Source organism: Myotis lucifugus, unplaced genomic scaffold, assembly GCF_000147115.1.
Source record: "Myotis lucifugus unplaced genomic scaffold, Myoluc2.0 scaffold_2196, whole genome shotgun sequence".
NCBI classification, from domain to species: Eukaryota; Metazoa; Chordata; class Mammalia; order Chiroptera; family Vespertilionidae; genus Myotis; species Myotis lucifugus.
This window is the reverse complement of record NW_005873244.1, coordinates 16,382-18,897: the sequence shown is the minus strand read 5'-3', so window position 1 is coordinate 18,897 and position 2,516 is coordinate 16,382. Positions and strand designations below refer to the sequence as shown.

General features: G+C 59.3%; 1 protein-coding gene across 2 annotated transcripts in view; it reads left to right on the top strand.

Annotated features, from left to right (window-relative positions):
• Positions 1 to 2,167, top strand: part of LOC102423379 (tumor necrosis factor receptor superfamily member 14) — a 4,493-nt gene extending 2,326 nt beyond the window's left edge. For both annotated transcript variants that reach the window (XM_023748968.1, XM_006108381.3), the window contains 4 exons: positions 497 to 605; positions 1,010 to 1,135; positions 1,379 to 1,534; positions 1,624 to 2,167. In XM_023748968.1, coding sequence (XP_023604736.1) covers positions 497 to 605; positions 1,010 to 1,135; positions 1,379 to 1,534; positions 1,624 to 1,718 — 486 coding nt within the window. In that variant the 3' untranslated portion in view covers positions 1,719 to 2,167. The remainder of the gene's footprint in view (positions 1 to 496; positions 606 to 1,009; positions 1,136 to 1,378; positions 1,535 to 1,623) is intronic.
• The last annotated feature ends 349 nt before the right edge of the window (positions 2,168 to 2,516 follow it).

Sequence of the window (2,516 nt, the reverse complement as noted above, 5' to 3'; positions counted from 1 at the left end):
CTGCTGTAAAAGGAAGGAATTCTTACCATTTGCAACAGCATGGGACGGACCTGGAGAGCATTATGCTAAGTAAAATAAGCCAGTCAGTGAAAGAAAAATACCACATGATCTCACTCATTTATGGATAATAAAGACCATTATAAACTGATGAACAAAAATAGATACAGAGGCTGAGCAGCATTAAACAGACTGTCAAACTACAGCAGGAAGGCTGGGGAGGGTTGTGGGGAGTTGGGGGCGGGATAAGAGATCAACCAAAGGACTTGTATGCATGCATATGAGCATAACCAATGGAAACAAGACACTTGGGGGTAGGGGAGGCTGGGAAGGTCAGGGGGGAAAAAAAGACAAATGTACTCTCTTTGTAATATTTTAAGCAATTAAAAAAAATAGACAATCCTGTCCTGGCCCCCCTGCAGGGCATGGCCCATTTAGCGGAGGGTGAGACTGAGGCCCAGGCAGCTGCTCTGCTCCAACGCCCCCCCATCTCCCTTAGGCCCTGAGCCTCCTCCTTCTGACAGCCCCGCCCTGCGCACTGGGAATGCCCTCGTGCAAAGAGGAGGAGTTCCCGACGGGGGCCATGTGCTGCCCCAAGTGCAGGCCAGGTGGGTGCAGCTCTGCAGGGCCCCTGGGGGGCGGGGCTGTGCTGGGGGCAGGCATCCCCCCTCCCCTGTCCTGGAGCCCCTCTGCTCCCAGCACCCCTTCATGGGAGGCCTGAAGGCCCGGGGCACAGAGGGCACCCCCATCTTCCCAAAACGCCCCCTCCCATACCCTCAGCTCACTGCTCAGGGAGGGGCTGGTGTGGGCAGCCCATTTCAGGCCAGGAGAGGGGGGCTCAGAGCCAGGCCTCTGTGCCCCAGGAGGCCCCAACTTCCAGAAAGTTCTCTGTCCTGCCAAGCGGGCTCATTGGCCTGGGGAACAGCCCAGGTGGGGTGACCCCTGGGGGGTGTCACACCTGCCCGGGCTCCCAGGGGCGACCTGCCCTGAGTGTGTGCCCGCTTGGCTGCAGGCTACCGGGTGAAGGAGGCCTGCGGTGAGTTCGCAGGCACAATGTGTGAGCCCTGCACGCCGGGCACCTACACTGCCCACCTCAACGGCCTGCCCGAGTGTCTGCCATGCCGCGTCTGTGACCCAGGTGAGACCAGGAGCCCCTTGGGACTGGCCTCTGCGTCCGGCAGCTCCGGGCCTATGTTCCGGCTGAGCCTGGGCTGCAGCCGGCAGGGTCCAGGGGGAGCAGAGGGGGCTGCACCCCTGTCCCCGTGCCCTTCCCAGGCCTGCGGGCGCTGCCCAGCCCTCAGCGTGGTGTCCTCCCGGGACGGGCGCTCCCCCAGCCCTGGCAGGCCTTGCTGCTGCTCTGAGCTCCTTCTCTGGGTCCCAGGCCTGGGCCAGGTGACCAGACGGAACTGCACCACCCGGACCAACACGGTGTGCGGCTGCGGGCACGGCCACTTCTGTGAGCGACAGGACGGGGACGCCTGTGTCCAGTGCAGGCCCCACAGTGTCTGCCGCCCGGGCCAGAGGGTGCGGGAGACAGGTGAGCGCGGCTCCCCCTGAGGACACAGGCCCGGACCCCGGCCTGAGGGGTCCCCGAGGAGCCCCCTGCCCGACACTGTCGTTTCTCAGGCACCGAGTGGGAGGACACGCTGTGTGAAGACTGCCAGCCGGGCACCTTCTCTGCGGGGGGCACCCAGGCAGCCTGCACGGCCTGGACCAAGTAGGTGACCCGGGTCCCAGGAGGCGCTGCCAGGGCCCCCCTGGGAGATAAGGGCCCCCAGCGGGGAGACGGTGACCCCCCAGCCGCCCTGCTGACCCTGTGGCTCCCACACCGCTGCCACCTCAGCCCAGGGTCCGGTCAGCACATCCCACATGCGGGGCTCAGGGCGCTGTGTCCAGAGACCCACCCTGTGTTCCGGTATTTCTTTAGCTGTTTGATGGTTGTCCTTTTAGCCTTGCTGGTGGTCTTCCCTGGGACTGCCCTGCGTCGGCAGGTGTTTGGGGTCTAGGCTTTGGTACTTTCTCTGGTGGGTAGACCCCTGGGGATGTGGGCCTAGCACAGTGATGTTGAACCTATGGCCCGCGGGTCAGGTGACTCGCGAACTCATTTTTTTGGTTGATTTTTCTTTGTTCAATGGCATTTAAATATATAAAATAAATATTGAAAATATAAGTCTTTGTTTTACTATGGTTGCAAATATCAAACAATTTCTATATGTGACACGGCACCAGAGTTAAGTTAGGGTTTTTCAAAATGCTGACACGCCGAGCTCCAAAGGTTCGCCATCACTGGCCTAGCAAGTCCTAAATTTATTGTCAATATTCTCAGTCTGAGTTCCTCATAAATGGTACACTGTATTTCTGCAATACTAGGGGGTTTTATTGATTTATTCCCTTCCCTAGTCCTGTTAATCCCTAACTCCAGGGCAGTGATGGCGAACCTTTTGAGCTCGGCATGTCAGCATTTTGAAAAACCCTAACTTAACCACTGGGTCTGTGTGTGGGTGAGCGGGTCCCTGTGG